General features: G+C 41.3%; 1 protein-coding gene across 1 annotated transcript in view; it reads left to right on the plus strand.

Moving 5' to 3' along the window:
- WDR49 (WD repeat domain 49) overlaps window positions 1-20,835 on the plus strand; it is a 64,478-nt gene that overhangs the window by 31,690 nt on the left and 11,953 nt on the right. The window contains exons 9-15 of the mRNA XM_039489196.1: window positions 4,949-5,113; window positions 8,881-8,996; window positions 14,880-15,010; window positions 17,000-17,098; window positions 18,603-18,761; window positions 19,686-19,873; window positions 20,293-20,490. Of these exons, the coding sequence (XP_039345130.1) occupies window positions 4,949-5,113; window positions 8,881-8,996; window positions 14,880-15,010; window positions 17,000-17,098; window positions 18,603-18,761; window positions 19,686-19,873; window positions 20,293-20,490 (1,056 nt within the window). The remainder of the gene's footprint in view (window positions 1-4,948; window positions 5,114-8,880; window positions 8,997-14,879; window positions 15,011-16,999; window positions 17,099-18,602; window positions 18,762-19,685; window positions 19,874-20,292; window positions 20,491-20,835) is intronic.

The raw sequence follows: 20,835 nt of genomic DNA on the forward strand, positions 1-20,835 counted from the left end.
GAACCACCCTTAATCCTCATAACAACCCTCTGAGATAGGTAATCTACTTTCCTTCTAAGTGTATCTAATTCCAAAATAATTATTACAAATGAAATACCAACAGCATAGACAGTGATGCAAAATGGTATATGCCAACCAGAAAGGGGTAGCAGTGTGGTTTAAGTGGCTGGGTCACCAGTCTGGAACTCAGGCAGACCTAGGTTCTACTCCTAGTTCTGCCATGGACCTGCTGAGAGATCTTGGGCTACTTTGTGTTTTTGTTGTAAAGCTTGTCTACACAACAAGTTACTGTGCAGTAAGCCAGGGTGTGAATCTACAGTGTACCAGATTGTCCTGCAGTGACATCCTGTCTGGATGCTGCTATAATGCAGTGACAGTCCCAGAGGAGGGCTTGGATTACTATGCTTTCAAAAAGTGGTAGTAAACAGTCATTTGGGACAGTGAGGGAGACAACACAAGCATGAGAATGACTCCTGGGGGTTAGAGCTCTCACCCAGGATCCAGTCTCCCTGCTCCAATGACTCTTTAATTATGTAACCAGAGTCCAACAGGTTCAATGGGAGAGACTAAGGGAGCTCCACATCAAACTATACCATATCCCAGTGGGTAGAGTGCTGCCTGGAGAGATGGTAGATCAGGGGTGGGCAAACGTTTTGGCCTGAGGGCCATGTCTGGGTACGGAAATTGTATGATGGGCCATGAATGCTCATGAAATTGTCTGTTGGGGTGCAGGAGGAGGTGAGGGGTCCTGCTGGGGGTGCAGGCTCCGGGGTGAGGCCAGTTCAAGGTTCTGGAGGGGGGTTGGGGCTGGGATAGGGGGTTGGGGTGTGTGGGGGGTGAGGGGTCCGGCCGAGGGTGCTCGGGTCTGGGGATGAGGGGTTTGGAGGGTGGGAGGGGGATCAGGGCTGGTGCAGGGGGTTGGGGCATAGGATGGGGTCGGGAGTGCAGGCTCCGGGCAGTGCTTACCTCAAGCAGCTCCCAGAAGCAGTGGCATGTCTCCGCTATGGCTCCTAAGCAGAGGTGCGGACAGGCAGCTTTGCGCACTGCCCTGTCCGCAGGTGCCGCCCCTGCAGCTCCCATTGGCTGCAGTTCCCAATCAATGGGAGCTGCGGGGACGGCACTTGGGGCTGGGGCAGTGTGCGGAGCCCTCTGGATGCTTCTATGTGTAAGAGTCGGAGGGAGAACATGCCACTGCTTCCGAGAGCAACGTGGAGTGGGGCAAGCCCCAGACCTTGCTCCCCAGTGGGAGCTCAAGGGCCAGATTAAAACATCTGGAGGGCCAGATGCGGCTCCTGGGCTGTAGTTTGCCCACCCTGTGTTAGATCCTAGTTCAAATCTCTTTGCTCCCTTGGTGGAAGCGAGACTTGAGCCAGGGTTGCCCTACATCCCAGGGGAGTACCCTAACTACTAGGCTAAAATTATGATGGAATTCTTCCTCCTGCTCCTCACATCTTGCTAAAATGGCTTAGGCACCTAACTCCAAAGAGGGTTGCCAGCTGTGAATCACAAGCACAGCTAGGCACATCCCTGCAGCCAGGACTTAGGTACCTGTCTCCATGAGAGGGGTGGCATTTAGCATGCACCACTCTGGTTGGCATCTTCCATTGACTAGCTTAGGCAGCTCTCTGCTTCGCAGGCCGGCTTTAGTTCATTGAAGACTATGGCACCTATGTCTCCCCCTTCATTGTACAGGAGCTTAGGCATCTAACACAGTCTTTGTGGATTGCAGTGATTTTCCAGGGGCTCAGTGTCACAACATCTAACTCCTTTTGTGCATTCAGGTTTTAGTCTTTCTGTGTCTCAGTTCCTCAGCTGTAAAATGGGGATAATATCACAGCCCCACCTCCTAGGAGTGTTGGAAGGATAAATGTTACAGATTGCGAGATGCCTGGATATTATAGTAATGGGAGCCATATAAAGTACCTTAGATAGAGCACGAGATTGGGAAACTTGGGATTCCTCAGTTTTAACCCTAGCTCTGCTATTGCCTGGCTCTGTAACCTTGTCACAGTGCCTTAGTCCTCAAGTAGTTTCTAATGAACTCCTTAAACTCAAGTATCAGAGGGGTAGCCGTGTTAGTCTGGATCTGTAAAAGCAGCAAAGAATCCTGTGGTACCTTATAGACTAACAGATGTTTTGGAGCATGAGCTTTCGTGGGTGAATACCCACTTCGTCGGATGCAACTCAATAGGTCTAACAACACTCATGGATTCACGGTCAAACTGATATAGAAATAAACACCTTTTGGCTGAGAACACATCTGAGGCCTGCATTCATGCTATGGTTTCATAGTCTTATGTTCTGTATTATTTTAACACCTATATACAGAGAAGTAGCCAAAAAAGTTCACTGTGCTTAGTAGTTACTAGCATACTAGCAAAACCTGTCAGTGCTAATGTTGGTAGCGCAATCCATAACATTTCCCTGAGATCAAGTTCAAGTGGCCAGCCTGTGCATCGGTATTTGGCTAGGTATTTATAGTTTGCTAATTACTTAAAATAAATAAAACTAATTGGAGATGGACTAAAAGTAAAGACATTAGTCCGAAGCACCTTGTGCTTTTGGAAGAGCTAGGAAATGGGGGCGTCAAATTCAAATCACTGGATTTAAACCCATCTATACCATTCTGGTTCTTGGTGAGATCTTAAACAGGATGGCCCTGCTTGAAGGTTCTGATTGACCTTTGCTGTGAGAAATTGGCGGTAGTCATTCTCCCAAGGATGAGATGAAACTCTTCTGAGATCAAGTGATTCTGTTAGTTTTCTCTAATTTAGGGATGAAATCTCACAAGAACATCTCATGAGACTTTGACCTCTGATCCCTGGCCTTGACTCTGTCTTGAACTATGACGGCTTAGCACTCATCCGGAGTCTCACTTCCTTTGGTCATCTCTAATATTAATATAATATTTTCAGTGTGTACGGTGTCCTTCATCAAATAATCTCAGTGCACTAAGGAGGCCTCATGAGGTAAGTAGGTATTATTAACTCCATCCTACAGATGGGGAAAACTGACACACAGAAGTTGCGGGACTCCCCCAAAATCATACAGTAAGGCAGAGGCAGTCAGCAACAGAATTTACATTTCTTGACTCCCACGCCTGTCTTAACGGCTAGACAATGCTGTCTTGTCTCACACTCCTTATTTAAATGATCTAGGACTCCTTAGATAATAGAGTAAGAGTTTAGAATAACATAGGCAAATCGCAGAATTTATATTCAAAGCAGACTTGGTTATAATTAGAGTTCAATTTGGGTTTCCTTTGGGTGGCGCTTTTAAGGACATGAGCAAGCAACATAGCTAATTTAACACAATACGTTTGCAGTATATTGCTTCTCAATGAGAAAGCCTCATTTAATTACTAAAATTTGAAGGGAAACCTCCTTATTTCAGTGGATTTATAGTCATTTTCTTTTTTAAACAATCAAGGGAGTCCATTGTTTATTTATTTTGCCAGGAACTAATTAAAAAACCTGTCATTGGAATAATTCCATAATGGTTTAAGGTCAGAGAACATGAGCTGTGCAGAAGCTGTACTTCATTGTGTTTGTGGTCAGAGGTATTATGAATAAAGATAAGTGGTTGGGATGATTTAGTTGGTGTTGGTCCTGCTTTGAGCAGGGAATTGGACTAGATGACCTCCTGAAGTCTCTTCCAATCTAATATTCTATTGTATATAAAATTTCCACATACATACTAGGCACATGTCTTTGAACTTCTTGAAATGTGAATTGCATCATCAACAAAATTTGATTTTGTTAAGATTGCTGAGAACTCATTGATTAGCATTTTCTGGGGGAGGAATTGGATTCCTTCCCAGCAGAAATAGCCAACTATCTTTTTGAGCATCTGATTTTAACTAGGAGGAAAAGTATTTTGAAAAGAGTGAAGAACGACTAAATCTCAGCAATTATTGTTTATTAACTGACACGTGGAAGGGATTAAATAAAAGCATGTGTATAGTGAGTGGGTGCCATTTAAAAATTCACCACTTGGCAACAGTTGCCATGCTTGACTGAGATATCATCGTTATTTCCTATGGTAAGAATAGAGATATAACAGTGATACCAGTGTGGTGACTGTTGATGAACCTTAACCTCTTTAATGATGACCATCAAAGGCAAATAATAATAATAATTAATTAATAAAAACGAAATCCCAGAATGCTTTTTTTTCAGGCAAAACTCCCATTGACTTCAGTGGGAATCTTGCTTGAATTAGGACTGAGGTAAGGACTGAAGATTTCACCCAGTAGTAAATAAACAGCAAATGGAAGTAAGAGTGAGTGCATCTCTTTTGAGCAATTTAACACACCACATGCCAAAAAAGAAATAACCATAATCTGTCCAAATGGACTTTTTCCTAATTTATAATGTCTGGTCTCACTACTGAATTCTAAATTGAGGCTAATGTATGCTGAGAGCTTCCCTAAACTATTTCCCTTTCCAGAGATGTAGTTTTAAAGATCCATTACTCTATGGATCAGTTCTCTGAAATAAGCAGGGAAGATTTATCTGACCATTTAGTACAAAGCATTCGGTCGAGCATGCCTGCAAGATTCCAAGCTGAAGGGCTGTGGACATGTTTCATCCCTGCTGAGAACATTTCTAGTTCCCGCATGTAACTTGGGATATTGTCTCTTGAGGGAGCTGGTCACCTGTCTTCTGTGCTGAAGGATAATAGGGAGTAAATTATTGCTCTTTGGCTAATTGGAACTAGCTGTGGATACAGGTTTTACAAGGAACAGACCTGCCCATAAACTTTGATTGTGGGGAATGATAAAGCTTGTAATGAGATGAAAGGGAAAAGATGGGGAAAATCAATGCAAAAATTATCTGATTTGCATTTCAGATGTTGCTAATTATGTAAGTGCAGTGGACATATGTATGAGCTTATTGTTTTATATAAAGATTTTAAATTCCATCTCAATTTCTGCTTTTCCCTCCAGGTAATCAGCTCAGATACAGGATCTACTGTTACCTTCTGGCTGATAGACACTGGGCAGAAAATCAACCAGTTTACTGGTTGCCATGGCAATGCTGAGATCAGCACTATGACACTGGATGCAACTGAGACAAGGCTTTTAACTGGGAGCACAGATGGAACAGTAAAGGTGTGAGGGGAAAACATTTCAAACTATTTGCTTCCATTGCAGTCTTTTCCACAATGTGCCAAAACACTCAGTTACTAAACAATGGCTGGTTTTTCCATTGGCCTTGTTAAAAAGGAGATGGGATGAACTCAGCAACTAGAGGCTGAAATCCTAACACTTCTGGGAAAACGTAGTTAAATTTAATTGCCTGTCTAACACTTTGGAGACACACAGTGCTTTACGGAACACTTCCTTCTTTGTTACCTCCCTTCCTTCCTTCCAAGTAGTTTCATTACAGTCTATGACTCTATACAGCACATGGCCCTTATTGCCTTAATCACCAGACAATCATTTCCGTTGCTTTTCTTGGAGCACTCACTTGCCATTACACAAGGGCATATTATCATGGTAGCCAATGCGTGACTGTAAAATAACTATTTTGAAATGGTGGCTAGGTTAGTTAAAACACTAGCCTTTCACCCCTGGGCACATCAATTCAAATCTTGGTTTATTGAAAGTTAAAATGAATTTTAAATCTTCTTAATCATCTCAGTGAGAATTTAACCACATTACAAAACCGCCATAAAATTTAATAACTTGTGCTTTAGTTTCTACTAAAGAGAGATTCTTGTGCTTAATACCAAGGGTGTATGCTGTTAAGATCAGGATATAGATGTATTGACAGAACACTGGCCAACATTATGACAGGTTTTAAGCCAGTGCTGTTAGTCTTTCACTTTAGTGCACACTAAATTCACGCCATTTAAAAATCTTAATAGGTTTGCCCAACAGATTTCTGGCTCTTCCTATTTTATTGGCTGAAGTTGCTGAAAATCACCAACCTGAGAGGCCATTTCCCCAGACTTGGCTAATTTTGCCATAACTAGTCAGATGTAGCTATTTATTATATTATGGTAGCTCCTAGAGGTCTCAACTGAGATTAGGGCCTTGTTGTGCTAGGCACTGGGCAAACATAACTATGAAAGGACCCTGCTCTGGAGAGTCTAAACAGAGAAGACAAAGGGTGTGGAAGGGAAAACAGAAAAGTGACGTAACAAAGATAGCACAGAAGTTCAGTGGGAGAGCCGGCAATAGAATTCAGGTCTCCTGAGTCCCAGGTCAGTGCCCTGTCCTCTGTGCCATGCTGTCTCTCAGTTTTCTTGCTTCTTAATTTGTGTCTGTGGTAGAGATGGGCCTGAGTCATAAAGTTCAGATCCAAATCCAATGTTTAGATTTCTGTCCCATTATAGAGATAAGACAAAGCCACCAATTCTGGAATCTGGACCAAACTCTGCCAAAATCTGGCAGTTGGGGAGAGTGGTGTGGAATTTGCATCTATTATTCGAGTTTTTGCCCATCTCAGGTATCATTCAAGGTATTTTTGGCAGTTGAGCATCTCCCAAAAAACCTTTCTGGATAACAAGACAAAATGTCCTCTATTGCTTCATCTTGTTACTTCCTTGACTGCCCAGGTTCTAATGAGAGAACATCAAGATTAATAAACACATTCTTAAACACCAGAGTCTGTGTTGAAATTTGGGACTGTACTGAGTTATACTGTTGGCATTGGCTGATTAGAAGTGGCCTGCCTTAAATGCTGCCCAAGGAGCACTCTGCTATTTCCAAGCAGTGGAAATCCTAAGGACAAAACATTCAGTACCTAGGAGGTGGGAGGGAAAAGTTATGGCTTCAATTCATGCCAAAATACCCATCCTAAGGGCTTTTCTGAATACAAAAGCTGTGCCGTGTTATGTGTACTAGCATAGTTAAAGCAACACAACCAGCCCAATGCATGTGTGTGGGACTTATACCAGCATAAAGGCGGTTTATACCAGTATAGTTTATTCCTATATGGTAGGCAGAATAAGCTATACCAGTACAGGCACCTTTATACCAGTATAATTGTGTCCCCACTTGTTGTACCAGTGTAACTATTTCAGTAAAAAACCCCACATTCTAAACAGTGTGTAGCTCAGGCCTTAGTCAAAGAACAAATTGAAGAAAATCCGCAATTAGGATGTAGACAGAGTCTTGAGCTAGTGTCAGGAAGCACAGGGTAAGTCTATCCAGCAGTAATACTACAGGATGGCAATGTCTTATTTCAGTATTTCATACTGTCAGTACAATTTGAAAAGGAAGCTTCCCAAACCTCATTCTTATGAAAAAATTACTTCAGTGCCTTTGCAATGGACTCTTACGAATATAAAACACACATCTATGTAAGAAGGTGGAATACCAACTTGTGAAATGAATGTATTGTGTTTAAAGGGCAAATACATTTTATTTCAAATCACTACATACATACATTATTGCTGTATCCAGTAGATTTATACGTAAAATGAGATGTTTGAGCAATATTTTCCCAAATCATATGTCTTTTTAAATGTTATTTTAATTTACAGGAGCCCATGAACTGTAAATTAATTAATAACAAGCTGAAGCACATACCTGGGTGAGTGGCATAAACAGAGCTTATTGCCTTGTGTATAGGATGACTATAAATTGGTGAAAACATGAGTGAATTATGGAGGTCAACTCAAATGGGTGCCAGAAAGCCCTTAACACCACTCCAGATAATTTATTAGAAATTAGAACTATTTGTCTCCCTTCACCTGTAAAGATGTTTCCTCACTACTGGGAGTCCAACTGAGCAAATTTCAATGTGACAGGAAAAGTAGGACTCATGGTCTAGTGCTTAAGATACTGGACTTGAGAAATCTCCATTTAATTCCTTGGGTAAGTTACTCAATGACTCTGTGTCTTGGTTTCCCATTTGGAAACTCTCTTGCCCTTTGTCTCTTCTATGCAGGTTGTGAGGTCTTTGTCTCTCTTTGTACAGCACCTAGCACAATGGGGCCTAGGATCTCTAGGTCCTAATATAATATAAATAAAATTAATTTTTAGATGGCTTAAAATGCATCCAAAATAGCTTTTCTCTAAATGAGACTGTCATGATTATAAGGTTCAGTCTTGCAACTGGCTACATTTAAAAGGTCAGACCTTCAAAATGTCACTGGTCCAAGACACAAACATGTCAATTCAAGATCTTGGACCAGCATAACGTTTTTTTGTTTTGTTTTGTTTTTTACGAATTCTTCACTGTGGGGTAGGGAAAAGTCTTTTATGGTAGGTAAATGATTCTTATTTTAAAGAAGAAACTGTCAGAAAGATGTTCAAATTGCTGGCATATTAGTAGAGTCCCAGAAAAGATTGCTTAGCGGTGAACAGGTGAGGCAGTCAAAGGTGCAAAATAAATGCACTTTTGCATATGGTTTCAAGGGGTTCCCTGGATAAAGAAGCTGTCACATGTAGGTCATCACAGAGTGTGTTTATGTGCATGTGAGAGAGGCGGCGGGCAGGGGCGGGGAAGGCAGGCACTGAATGGACAATCAGACTTGGATTCCATTCCTGGCTCTGCCACAGCGTTCTATTCCTGCCGTGTTGTTTGTGGTTGGACAAGTCATTTCATCTGTCTCTCCATTTTTCCATCTATAGAAGGGGGCTAATATTTGCCTCCTTTTTTACAGTATCTTGATATCTATAGATGAAAAGTGCTATACAAAAGCTATGGGGAGGCATTATTATTATTTGTTTACTATTCAATCCTATGAGCCTGATTCTGATGAACACTGAATTGTCGTCAATGCAGTTACCTCTGAGTTACGTCAGGGTATGAGGCAAATCCTATCCAACAGATTTATTTCTTCATTGATCCTTAAATTGCCAGATGATTTTCTGCTTTGCGTATACCGAGAGGTTATGGATAACTTATTTATTTTTAATTGAAGATTTGGGATTTCAATGGACACTGTTACCATAAACTCAATGTTGGAAGAGACCGAGCAGTTGACATCTCCCAGATCATGGTACTAAAGAGGACTATCTTAGTTACAGGCTGGGACAGGTACTGTATATATTATTAAAAAATGCAGGAAGAAATACATTCTTAAAATGTACTCTTTGCCTCAGTTTCTGGAGATAAAATCTTTCAAAGTCTAATTTTTTCCAAGCACAGTAACTCACTGAGTAATTGGCAACTCAGTTCAGGAAAAGATTTAGATCTGGCTGCACATCAGTGGAGAAAAAGTGTGTTGCTTAAAAGATACAGCACAGCTGGAGAAATTACTTGCTTTCTCCTGCAAACTAGGGTCCCAATCCTGCAGTGGTATTGCAATGATGGATCTCTAGAAGCCAAGCTGAATCCCATTTGGAATCTAAGTCCACATTGAAACCATTGTAAAATTAGTGCCTAAAGCACGTAATTACCACAGGTTTAGCCTTGCTTGGCCTTATAAAGCATTATTCCCTTTGCTTTTTGCTAATGGAAAAATATTCTTTAATGTTGCTTGAGCTTCTGGAGGAATAAAAAGTAAATCAAAGACATTCTCTTTTCTGCATCCAGACAGTATACAGATGCTACATTATACATTTATAGAGCAGTTGTTCACTGTAAAATTATGCTAATGGGGTGGGAATAGGATGGGATAAATTGCTTTTGTATCTTTGCGTCATTCCCTTTGAAACTCTGAGAACCAAATATATTTTTCTGACTTTTAACAGCTATAGAATCAGAAAGAAAACCCCCACTAATGACCATGAACATGTCATAGACAGAAGCAATGTTCTGAAAAAAAGGAGAAAAGGTGTCTCTTAATATCAAGACTGCTCATTGCATGTGTTCTGAGGCTCTGTCTAGAAACATAAATTTACCGTATAAAGATGGCTGCTGCTTACATATGCTAGCAAAGCAATCATTGCTCATTAGTGACTCAAATTCACTTCATTACTCTGAATTGCAGTGATATTCATAGCGAACTACACAGAAGTAAATGAGTTGAGTGCACTGGTGGTATTGCATCATTTTCATTTGATGACTAGCTGTCCCCACTTGGTTCATGGCAAGCAGGCAAATATTCAGCCTTGTTACCTGAGATCTTCAGAGCCTAATGCTTCTCCTGGTTATTAGGCTTTCCCCTGGCTCTAAATGAGCAGCATCCTTTCAGCATCTCTTTCAGAATGGGCTGTCCTGTGCCCATGCTTCTGAGGCAACGGGAGCATAAGCAGGTACTGCTAGGGACAGAGTGTTGGTTTCCTTGTCTCAGGAATGTCTAAGGCAGTGGTCTCTAACCTTTTTACAGACAAGATCACTTTTTGAATTTAAGTGCAAGCCAGGATCTACCCCGCCCCTTCCCTGAGGCCCTGCCCCCTCCCTGAGGCCCCACCCCGCTCACTCCATCCCCACTCCCTCCGTCGCTCACTCTCCCCCACCCTCAGTCACTTTCACCTGGCTGAGGCAGGGGGTTGGGGTGCAGGAGGGGGTGAGGAGTGCAAGCTCTGGGAGGGAGTTTGGGTGCAGGAGGGGGCTCCAGGCTGGGGCTGAGTGTTGGGGTGCAGGACGGGGTGCAGGGTGTGGGCCCTGAAAGGGCATTTGGGTGCAGGAGGGGGCTCTGGACCGGGGCAGAGTGTTGGGAAGCAGGAGGGTTTACGGGGTGCTGGCTCTGGGAGGGGGCTCAGTGCTGGGGGTTGGAGTGTGAGAGGGGTGTGGAATCCTGCCGGGCGCTACTTACCTCTGGTGGCTCCCAGTCGGCGGCACAGCAGGGATAAGGCAGGCTCCCTGCCTGCCCTGGCCCCATGTTGCTCCTGGAAGCAGCCAGCCCGCCCCTGCAGTCCCTGGGAGGGGGCACATGGCTCTGTGTATTGACTCTCTGTGCAGGCACTGCCCCTGAAGCTTCCATTGGCCACAGTTCCCCAGTGCTTGCAGGCAGGAGTGGTGCGTGGAGACCTCTGCTCCCACCCCTGGGGCCTCAGGGGTATGATGGCTGCTTCTGGGAGTGGTGCAGAGCCAGGGCAGGCAGGGAGTCTTCCTTAGCCCCATTGCACTGCTGGACTTTTAGCGGCCAGAGATTGCGATCAACGGGTTGGAGACCACTCATCTAAGGGCTTGTCTTCAGTACCAGGGTAAATCGACCTAAGTTACGCTACTCCAGCTATGTGAATAATGTAGTTGGAGTCGACATAGCTTAGGTCGACTTACCCCGGTGTCTTCACTGTGCTGTGTTGACAGGAGACACTCTCCTGACAACTTCATAGAGTCATAGGACTGGAAAGGACCTCGAGAGGTCATCTAGTCCTGTCCCCTGCACTTATGCAGGACTAAGTATTATCTAGGCTATTCCTGACAGGTGTTTGTCTAACCTGCTCTTAAAAATCTCCAGTGATGGAGATTCCACAACCTCCCTAGGCAATTTATTCCAGTGCTTAACCACCTGGACAGTTAGAAAGTTTTCCTAATGTCCAACCTAAACCTCCCTTGCTGCAATTTAAGCATATTGCTTCTTGTCCTATCCTCAGCGGTTAAGAAGAACAATTCTTCTCCCTCCTCCTTGTAACAACCTCTTATGTACTTGGAAACTGTTATCATGTTCCCTCTGTCTTCTCTTTTCCAGCCTAAGCAAACCCAATTTTTTCAATCTTCCCTCATAGGTCATGTTTTCTAGACCTTTAATCATTTTTGTTGCTTTTCTCTGGACGTTCTCCAATTTGTCCACCTCTTTCCTGAAATGTGGCACCTAGAATTGGACTGCCTAATCAGTGCAGAGTAGAGCAGAATTACTTCTTGTATCTTACTTATAACACTCTTGCTAATACATCCCAGAATTATGTTCATTTTTTTTCAACAGTGTTAGTGTTGACTCATATTTAGCTAGTGATCCACTATGCCTCCAAGATAAACTCCTTCCTAGGCAGTCATTTCCCATTTTGTATGTGTGCAACTGATTGTTCCTTCCTAAATGGAGTACTTTGCTTTTATCCTTATTGAATTTCATCCTATTTACTTCAGACCATTTTTCCAGTTTGTCCAGATCATTTTGAATTTTAATCCTATCCGCCAAAGCACTTTCAACCCCTCCCACCTTGGTATTGTCCACAACTTTTTAAGCGTACTCTCTATGCCATTATCTAAATCATTGATGAAGATATTGAACAGAACCAGACCCAGAACTGATCCCTGCAGGACCCCACTTGTTATGCTTTTCCAGCATGACTGAACCACTTTCTGGGAATGGTTTTCCAACCAGTTTTGCACCCACCTTATAGTAGCTCCATCTAGGTTGCATTTCCCTAGTTTGTTTATGAGAAGGTGATGCAAGACAGTATCAAAAGCTCTACTAAAGTCAAAATATACCACATCTACTGCTTCCCCCCATCCACAAGGCTTGTTACACTGTCAAAGAAAGCTATCAGGTCGGTTTGATATGATTTGTTTTTGACAAATCCATGTTGCTTATCACCTTATCTTCTAGATGTTTGCAAATTGATTGCTTAATTATTTGCTCCATTATCTTTCCGGATACAGAAATTAAGCTGATTGGTCTGTAATTCCCTGGGTTTTCCTTATTTCCATTTTTATAGATTGGCAGTATATTTGCTCTTTTACAGTCTTCTTGAATGTCTCCCATCTTCCATGATTTTTTAAAGGTAATTGCTAATGGCTCAGATATCTCCTCAGTCAGCTCCTTGAGTATTCTGGAACGCATTTCATCAGGCCCTGGTGACTTACCTTACTCTTCTCGGAGAGGCAAAGTCCTAGGGTTGACCAGAGAGCACTCTAACATCAATTTAGCGGGTCTTCACTAGACCTGCTAAATCGACCCCTGCTGCATCAATTGCAGCAGCGTCAATCTCCCCATACTGAAAACCAGCCTCTAGTGGCAAATTTTCTTCAACAGTAGCCAATGATACCAGCACTCTTAAATAGACCATATTTTATTTGGTATTGGAAATAGACAATCAGTGTAAATCAACTTATGCAGAATAAAACAAGTTGGAACTGGACGCTATGCAAAGCCTCATTCAGTGAGGATAAATCCTGTTGTTACAATCTATAAATTAGACATGACTAAAAGACTTGCACTTCAGCAAAGGTTGCATGGCCTTTTCCCAGCAGCCTGTTGAAAGTCCAGCACTTTAGACCAAGACAAAGAAACTGACCTGAAACTAACAAGGTAAGTCGATCTAAGTTATGTTAGTTAAATTATGTAAGTTATGTAACTTAAATTGATGTGGCTTAGATTGATTTACAGCAGTGTCTACACTATGCTGTGTCGATGGGAGACGCTGTCCATCAACATAACTTCTGCCTGTCGGGGAGGAGGAGTACTGACATTGATGGGAGAGTGCTCTCCTATCAACTTATCGTGTCTTCACCAGACCCGTTAAATTGATGCCCCGCTGCATTGATCACAGCGGCACCGATTTTGCCAATCGTGAAACAAGCCCTTTTTCTGATTGTCCTTCCAGAAAGTGATGATCAGGTATTTGTTACTACTCCTGCCCCCACACTCCACTTCTGGTAGGTAGAGATTAACTGAATTATATATATCACATTTCCTCTCACCGATCTTTTTGGGAATGATTGCTTATCTTCAAAGACAATCCATATGCCATCACCCCTCTCATAGACAAGGCAGAGGTGCTAAGTTTACGCAATGGATTTCATCCAACTGTGATGCGTTCGAGGAAGAACTTTTGTTAGCTGGTTCAATTTGTTCCCTGCCAGACTGTGGGTAAATAGAAGCTGGCGATTTGGACCATGCTTATCACCTCCTGCCTGCTTCAAAGAACTCTGCATGGGTGCAGACTTGTCCCCAGGGAAACATCATTGGTTTTCATTAAGCTCTGTGTGAGTGCAGGGGTCTACCTGTGTGGAACCTTTTGGAGTGGGGCTGCAGGTGGTTAAAATGATGTGGTGGTGTGAATCTTATGCCATTGTCTCATAGGTGGTATGATGTTGTAATAAATTTATCTTAAGCTACAGCCAACCGGCCAAGAGAAACTGACACCATCAAAAACTTTTTTACTCTAGAAGTCATAACTCCAGTACAATTCTCTGTCACAAACCATCATCTTTATATCAGTGGGTCAGATGCCTGATCTGTTGATCTAAGTGAAATAGATTTAGTGGTGGCCTTCTTACACTCTATTAAATAACAGTCTCTAATTTAAAGCCAACACATGCCATTAAGAAGAGTGTTTGCTCTGTCACTGGGAAGGAGAAGTGAATGATAATTTTGATGTTCTACATCAGTTAATATGAAGTACATTGGTCATTAAGACTAGTGACCACACACAAATCAAGAAATGCTGGATTTTGCATTATTGCAAATAGTGACACTTCATGTGGTGCTGACCACAATGGAATCAATGGGGAAATTCTCACTGACTTCAGTGGAAGCAGGGCTGATTCCTTCATTTAGGATATGGACATCAGTTTTGCTTAGTTTTTGCTGCATCCCCAACTGGAAGATGTGGAAGTGAAATTCTTACTGTGAAAGATTTTGAGTACAGTCTTGAGAAAGAAGATGACATCCCATGTGTTTGGGAGTTTTTGACACATAGAATGTCAAAATCTGCAGGTTTATTTTATTGTATTTTCCACACTTTCTAGAATCAGTAAAATGTTTCATAATGTCTCAGCTCTGGTTAGTTTATATATCCCCTTAATACTAATGCTGCAGGGAACAGTTTGTTATGATGGGGACAGATTCAGCATTTTGTGTTGGCAGAGTGATAGAACAATAGCTGCTAAAAGTATCATGCTTGGATTGTAACACAGAAGAATTTCAGTGGCAAAGGAAAGCAAAAGGACAGAGCTTTTAAATTTTACCACTCAAGATTATTAGAGTAAATGATTATATTAAAAAGATACCAATGACATTTTTTGAAGTGGTCAAATATGACTAGGTTCACTTATGCTTTTCTTTTGTTTTTATGTCTCCTTTATTAGAATAATTACTGTCTTCCGACTGAGCAACTTGACTCAGTATTTTGTTCTGCCTGCAGAATGGAAAGGAGGAGTGCAGCATCAAGATGACATCCTATGTGCTGCATTTTTACCTCCACATACTCTAGTTACAGGTAGCCTAATATTTATTGCCTAATATATCACCCAGGAATTGGGATTTAGGGACATCATTATTATGCAAGGCCGACTCTGTTACTGCATGGGCTGGCGTAGCTAATATGCTGCTGGCTGAGGTACATAACTTACAAGATGTGAACAAATTAGAACTTCTTACGGAGACAGGAAAAGCACACTTTTGGTTCTATTCTCTTTTATGCTAATGAATTTCAATTTGCTTCAAGGGGGTTACATCAGACTCTCATTGGAGAAAAGGACAGGGAAGTCCACCCCATATTTTTCATATCTGAACAGAATGATTAAACCTAGATATTTTTCACGTACCAAAGCTTGAAAACATTTATAATAGGAGGCCCATTATCCTGGATTCAATGGGAATTCTATGGAGGTGGTGGTTGGAGTTATCAGGACTTAAATAATAGAAAAAGATTGAGAATAAATGGTTCAGTTTACCAAAAATTACATACACTAGAATGTTGTGGGTCCTTTTTTTGAGGAGAGGGCACAGTTATAATAAATTGATTTAAATACGGTGGCATATAGACTTATTCTTCACTTGAATTCAGTGGAAATTTAATCAATTGTACTTTGTGGTTCAGGAACAGCCTGCTACTTACAAACAGCTAAAGGAGTTATTCCTCAACCCAGGTGGCTAGGGTTTGTGCTGACGATCCCTGGTTTGATTGTTGCTGATCGTCATGGGAGGATGGAGAGAAGGATGCAGGGTTTGGCTCCTTTCGAATCTGGTGCTTGGGAAGGATACTGAATAGCTATCCCTGGTGACCTCTGTCCCTAGCATGGGCACTATCTGAGATGGCTAAAAAAGTGTAAGCTTTGTGATGTGGATTTCTTACTAGAGTAAAATTTGAGGCCATAAGCCACTAAATAATCCTCAGATAGTAAAATGCTTATTGCTACTAGATATAAGGCAGAACCTCAAGCCCAGGGGGAAGATGGTTTTACGCAAAGAGCTGAGAAAAGGCTCTGAATCAAATTTCTGAGTCCAAACCAATGGTTTGATTATCAGTTAGATAAAAAAACTGGGAGAGATTTATTTTTATTTTAGTTATTTATTTATTTGGTTGGTTTGCATGTGGCAGAAATCTTGTAAGAGCAGCTAATTGCGTAATATTTAAGCCCAGGGTGCCTGACATATATCAGCTCTCAAGATTTTGGCATCTTCCAGTCTCAAACTGAATCCTAGCTCTAGTTTGGCTTTGAACCAGCCACTGCCCAAATTACTGTGGCTATGCAACTATTTTTAGTGCACTAGCTCCATGAGAAGCCAGCTCAGCTCCAAATGTAGATGTAGCTGTACAATGAGCTCATACAGATGCATCTCCGGTGACCACTTGTGAATTACCCCAGTGGAAATGAGAATAGCTTCAGGTCCAATGTATGGTAAACAGCTTAGTTTGTCAAATCAGGGCAAGTCTGACCTTATGTTTTGTTAAACTGAAAGCAAGAATTAGAACTTCAGCCGTCATCCTCATTCAGTCCTGCTGAGGGCAGATAGATTCCAGCCATTAGTTGCTGAATCTACCCAAAATCACAGGGCTCCAGAGAATCATTTGTGCTGCTTATGTCTAAGGGTAGCTTTGGCTGAGGTCTGAGATCTGTTACTTTTTGTTTTGTGAATTGGTAGATTTTCAAAGCATTGTAGGGGATTTGGACACATTACAACTAATGGAAGATATGCATCTGAATCCACTAGACTGCTTAGAAAATCTGTCAATTTTTCCTTGGCCTGTTTTTCTGTAAAACCAGAGGAATGTCCTCTTTACAGCAACCTTTGTAGGAGAGGATTAAACATCGAAAGGTTACAGATGCATGGGAATACAAGCCCTGCTAATCCTTGTCATATGACCTATCACGTAAAAAGTGAAAATATTGCTGTGTTGGCAATAAAATACTTCTAGCTGCCTGAAAGATCAAGATTGGCTAGTGAGTGTAACAATATGTTGTCTTTTCTTTGTCCAATGCAGGGAGCTGTGGTGGTGAAATTGTTGTCTGGAATAATAGTACAGAAAATGCCTACCTTAAAATTTACCTGGATCCCCAAAAATCTCTGAAATCCAAATCAGGTGAGTGAGCATCTTATTGAAGCAGCACTGCTTTCAGGCTCTAGGCAAAACATACCTACTGTTTGCCTTATGCATATAATATTAAGTGTGCCACTAAATTACTGATAATTGAATGGAGATTAGGGGGTTTATTTATACCTTTGTCTTGTCAGAGTGACAGAAAGCAGCCTTGAGAGTGTACTTGCTTTATATACTTTAGTTTATTCTCTATACATCTCAAGGCTATTGCTTCTGTTTATTGTCACAGATCTCCATCAGCATTTTTATATTATTACCTTCAGCAGGGAGCATTCCCTTAATTTTTGCCTTGTTCGGTGTTGGATAATAAATAATACCAACTGAACCTTGCAGAGGCTGCTACCCTTGAGGCTACCCAGAACCTGAAAACTTCACTGGGTTGATAGTCTGCACAGACTAGTGGCATAACATATATTAAGCACCATGCCAGTTGGAAATCTATAATTATTCCCCACTGTAATCCGTAGTACATTCTATGGCAGCGCACATCTGAGTATAAGGAAAATGGCTTGGAAAAAAACCTTCTGAGGTTCTTATTTAGACTTCCTTAGGTTTCCTCCAAATTTTGTGGGGGAATAAATACTGATTGATATATATCTATATCTATATCTCATGTCTTGAAATTCATTTCTTACTTGCACATACACTACTCAGCAGGAATATATGGTGGACTGTCCCTTTATAATGAGCAAGACACTTCAGAGTGAGAATGCTTAAAATATTGTGAATACAGTAGATATGGCAAAGGAACTACCAGTCTATGAGCTTTCTGATCTTTAAAGGGTCTAAAATCCAGAGGAGCAGATCTTAAACTGATGTAAATTGGCATAGCTGCGTTGAACCATGCTGATTTTAATCAGATAAAGATCTGGTCCAGGCAGTGCAGATCATATTACAGCTAAGTGACCCTTAATGGTCCTGCTGTTCAGTAAACATTCCGCAGAGATCATGGGTCGGATGTTCAGACAGTGTAAATTGGCACATCTGCACTGACATGAATAGAGCTATGTCATTTTATACTCTCTGAGGATCTGCCCCCATGCCCCCCACCATAATTGGGGAAAGCTTCTCTTCAAATTGGTATTTGTTCATAGTATAAATTATGTACGCAACTCATTGATCCAGCTGCTGGCAATAGAAAATGAGCTAGTTAATATAGTTTGTGCTCATTAAAGAGGAGACTGGAAATCTCATAAAGCCAGAATCCACCATTTCTACTGCTGAGTAAAAACCTTATTCTGTGAATAGTGCTATTGAAATCCAAAGGGCAGCTTGCAGGATAAGATACTGCTCACCAAGAGTAAGGGTGGCAGAATTTGGCTCACATAAATAGTTTTAATAGCATGAACATCCAAAAGATTTAGCTTGAATTCATAAAGTAACAGATAAAAAAAACTTAAAACAATCAGATGCCAAGTGTTTTTGACATGTCTACTTATACACATAAATCCCTTTTATTGACTATAATAGGGAACATCTCTTACAGATACTCTGTTACTACAACAGCAACTTAGATCTGCTCGAAGAACGTCCTCTAGAAGACATACAATGTCTGTAGCTGACTTCTATGACACTGACACTGAGTGCAACAATGCTATTACTAAGCTTCTATTCCTAGAAGCTAGAAAGAATATTTCAGTGACAGGTACCATAAAGTAATTTCTACACAGTTGAATCATGGCTCTGCTTACTTTGCCCATACTGAACAACAGTACTTGGAAAAGCTCATTATTAATAGTGATAACTGATTATTGCTTTCACAGTTTCCTTTCCTTCTTGCCCCTCAAAAAAGACCTTACAATACTTCTCCTATAGCATGTTAGAATATTTTTCAAACAATGTTCTTTTGTTTTGCATCCATTCTCATTGTCATCTGAATTAATTTGCCCCAAACTCATATTGACAGTACATTTAAATAATCCAGCAGAACTGGTCTGTATCTGAAGCCTGTCTACATACAGAGATCCAAACTGTGTATTGATTTATAACCCCTGCACTTCCACTTAAGTCAATGAGCTTGCACGGGATGCAAGTCATGGCAGAATTTGGTTTCACACTGATATATGCAGCTCTGCCTTTAAGAACGTAAATTATAATGTCTGCTGCTTTAACCAGGCATTTTCTGAGTCAACATTGGAAAGCATCTGCAGATTGATCTGAAACTATCTGGAAATCTGTTATTAAAAGCATTATTTAGGGTTTTTCTTTTCTGTATATATAAAATAAATTGATTGACCAGGGTTCCTTTTGAAAGAAAGGTAAAGAAAACTAGTTACATAAGGATTACAGTGTATCATAATATTCATGGAAAAAGGTTAACAACAGATCTCTAAAGAGTGTTTTTAGTACTAGACTTTGTTTTGTTGGTATTGCTCTGAACTGCATACCTCAAATATCTATTCAGTAAAAGATATTTCATGTGACTGGAGTTTACTGTGCCAAGGTGCTCTGCACAATATTAAAACAGTGACAAAAATAAAAATACAGGTTCATGCATCACAGAGAATTGCTTGTAATAATGAAAACTGATGATTCTTTCTGCTTATTCAGCCACATTTCTGTGTTTTAGGTGGAGCAAACTTAGTGTCATGTGGAGGTGCTGGCTATGTTAGGTTTTGGAATACCTCGAAAAGCCAGCTCATGGCAGAGTTTGAAGCCCACAGTAGAGCTGGATCCATTATCATGACCATTGATAAAATGAGTCAATACCTCATAACGGGGGATCTAGCTGGATGGGTGAAAATATGGAATATACAGGTACAAGGAAAATATTTGACTCTCTTTTTGTATTTCTCATGTGCCCAGTTTGTTGGGATACATGCAAATAAGTTGGGTTTTACCTGTTTTCTAACAAAGGAAAAAGATTGACCAACATTTTCAAACTTGGGGCCTAAAGTCAGTGGGAGTCTTTCCACTGATTTCAGTGGGTGCTGGATCAGACCCTGGGGTGCCTATAGCCATGCACCTAATACAAAGCCTGACTGTCAGAAGTGTCACATTTTTTCTTTAAAACCCAGGGAGAAGAAAATCTTAAAGAGATTTGCTCCCATCTTTCCTTCAAGGGCAGGTTTTGCCCCTCCATCTATCACACACAGCAAGCTATGGAGCCTGCTCAGAAGATCTCCAGATCCAAAATATCCCCCTTCCTCTGATAACTGCCATTTCCTTTTCACCAGGACTACTGCCTTGGTTCCAGTGAGAACAAGATAACCCAGCCACCTCCCCTGATAAGATCGTTTCAGCCACACGATGACTGTGTTACTTATCTGGAGACCTGTGTGCGAAGCAGTTGCCTGCTCATCCTCTCCTCCTCTTCAGACTGCAGTGTTGTTCTTAGTGATGTATATGGTACAACAATTGGAATATTTGGCCAGGTAGAAACACTTCTCTTAGCAACTCTTATGGGTAATGCTGGCTGACACAGAATGTTTCACTTCCAGAGAGATGACTTTTTAATTAACTGCTTCACTGCTGGTCCTTCACATCAGCTTCTGTACTGCCAGAGCAGTCCTGTGGGGGTCTGCCATTCAGTTTATTCATGTTTGCTATTTCTGTGCAGGACATAGCAGAAATATCTTGAACAGATTTTCTCTCTTTAGATTTTGGCATTTCTACCTGAATTCTTGTCTGGGAAAACAGAATGCAAATGAAAACATACATGTGGATAGGAAGTTATTCACACTTTTTATTTACGTTCAGAATGCTTGGTTTCAGTCCCA

This window comes from Mauremys reevesii, linkage group 9, assembly GCF_016161935.1.
Source record: "Mauremys reevesii isolate NIE-2019 linkage group 9, ASM1616193v1, whole genome shotgun sequence".
Taxonomy (NCBI): Eukaryota; Metazoa; Chordata; order Testudines; family Geoemydidae; genus Mauremys; species Mauremys reevesii.